The 2,205-nt window shown below is 37.8% G+C and overlaps 1 protein-coding gene across 1 annotated transcript; it reads left to right on the forward strand.

Moving 5' to 3' along the window:
• The first annotated feature begins 1,086 nt into the window (after positions 1-1,086).
• On the forward strand, positions 1,087-1,989 carry LOC138340800 (uncharacterized). The gene has a single exon (XM_069293019.1). It carries the CDS (start codon positions 1,087-1,089, stop codon positions 1,987-1,989), a length of 903 nt encoding a protein of 300 aa, XP_069149120.1.
• Positions 1,990-2,205: the final 216 nt, after the last annotated feature.

The following is a 2,205-nucleotide window of genomic DNA, read 5'->3' on the forward strand; positions in this document are numbered from 1 at the left end:
GAAGTGAAATCACCGGTAACCTTCGTGCTAATCTGTTAACATTATTCAATGCCTCCGCGATGTTTGAAGTCATGGTCCATGTGCGCTTACAATTCGAGTAAGCTCTTGACCATTTGCTATAACAAATTGATAGAATATGATAGAATCGATAATTCATGTTTTGATGATAGACAAGAAGCGCAAATAATTAGTAGCAATTGTACGCAGCAAAAGAAGCCAAGCTCGAGTCCAAGATCGAGTAAAATGGGCCAGCCAAGTAATCAAGAAAATAGAGTTATTTGTCAAAGCCAAAAATAATATATTAAAGGTATAAGTTGATACAAATAAGGAAAACCTTAAATATATTATTAAGAAAGGAAGTTGTATATAATAAGGATTGTACTTTAAAAGGGAATCCTTGTTTAAACATAACTTCCTTACCTTATTAGATAAGGATTGTACAAGGCAAAATAAACTCCATAAGAAGAGCACGAGGCAAAGGCACAAAGGCACGACTTCAGGCAGAGAACAAGGGAGAATTATTCATTCAATTGAAGTCTTCAAGGTTGATAGGATTGCTACATTTAAAACATTCTTGAGTGAGAAGGTTTTATCATGTAGAACTATTTGTCTTGTTTTTGTTTTGATTGTAATTTACAGCTTGTTGTACAAAGGGTGGGTTTGGCTCTTTGTAGGGTTGAGTGTTAGTAAGAGGTGTAAAAAAAGGTGAGTTTGGCCTTTTGGAGAGATCGATTGGAGTCAATCGAGGGAGTAGTAGAGATAAGACTTTTGATTATTGAGTTGTAATCACAAAATCTTATAGTTGAATTAATAAAACGAGGTTTTTCCTTCCCTGAGTGAGGAAGGTTTATAATTCAATAAGTGTTTGTGTCTTTACTCTGTCTTTACTTAAAAGCAACTTACACAAACCTGGTTCGTGTTCTGAGGTAAGGTGTCTTCAATTGGTATCAGAGCAGGTCTTTTCGTTAAAAGATTCACACCTTGAAAAGACTCAATGGCAGCACCACCTACCCCACAAGAGGGAGCTTCACAAACACGACCACCATTATTCAATGGCAAATATTATGGATAGTGGAAAATCGTATGATGGACCATCTTATTGGCGAAAACCCTGATCTATGGGGAGTAATTCTAGATGGCCCAACCATACCTATGAAAACCGCAACTGATGGAATCACCAAAATCCTAAAGGAAAGAAAAGAATGGAATGCTGAAGACAAGCTTGCAATTCAAAACAATGCCAAAGGCAAGAAAATTCTGATATGTGGCATAGGACCAGACGAATATAATCGAATCACGTCATGTCAAGATGCCAAAGCCATATGGGAAACACTGCAAACAGCTCATGAGGGAACAACGCAAGTCAAGAAGTATAAAATTGATAACTTGAACAGGCAATATGAGGTGTTCAGGATGGCAGAAGGGGAGACTATTCAAGACATGCACACCAGGTTCACCTCCATCATTAATGAGATGTACTATTTAGGAGAGATAGTGCCTAACGGAAAGGCAGTAAGGAAACTCTTGAGTGTCCTTCCTGAAACTTGGGAAAGCAAAGTCGAGGCTATCACTGAAGCCCGCGACCTAGACTCACTGGCAATGGATGAGTTAATTGGTAATCTCATCACATACAAACTCAAGAAAAACCAAGAAAAGGAAATTGGAGGAAAAAGAAAGGAAAGGAACCTGGTTCTAAAGGCTATTGCATCAGATGCTTTTGGAGATGAAAATATTGCCCTCATAACCAAAAGGTTCACCAGAATGCTAAAGAGAGGGCAGACCTTTCAAAATAAAGCTTTTCAAAAACCATATGAAAACACTAAAGACCAGGTTTGTCATAAGTGTGGGAGCCCAAATCACTTCATCAAATTCTGTCCACTTTGGGCCTTAGAGCAGAAAAAGGCAAACTTTGAGAAGGGCAAAGACATCAAGAATGATAAGTACATTCCCACAAACAGAAGAATGACCAATCAAGAAGCGGATCTTTAAACGAGAAGAGCCTTTGCAGCTATGGGGGACTTATCTGAAGAAGAATTTGAGGATGGAGGGTTCGAAAATCAGTCACTACTTGCAATAGAACAATCAAATAAATATGATTTTCTTGCACTCATTGCTGAAACAGATTCTGAAGATGACAATCAAAGCAAGGTAAGTTTTCATCACATCAAAGTAAATATTGAATCATATTCTAAAAAGGAACTAGAG

The sequence above is a fragment of the Solanum lycopersicum genome, chromosome 1 (assembly GCF_036512215.1).
Source record: "Solanum lycopersicum chromosome 1, SLM_r2.1".
Taxonomy (NCBI): domain Eukaryota; kingdom Viridiplantae; phylum Streptophyta; class Magnoliopsida; order Solanales; family Solanaceae; genus Solanum; species Solanum lycopersicum.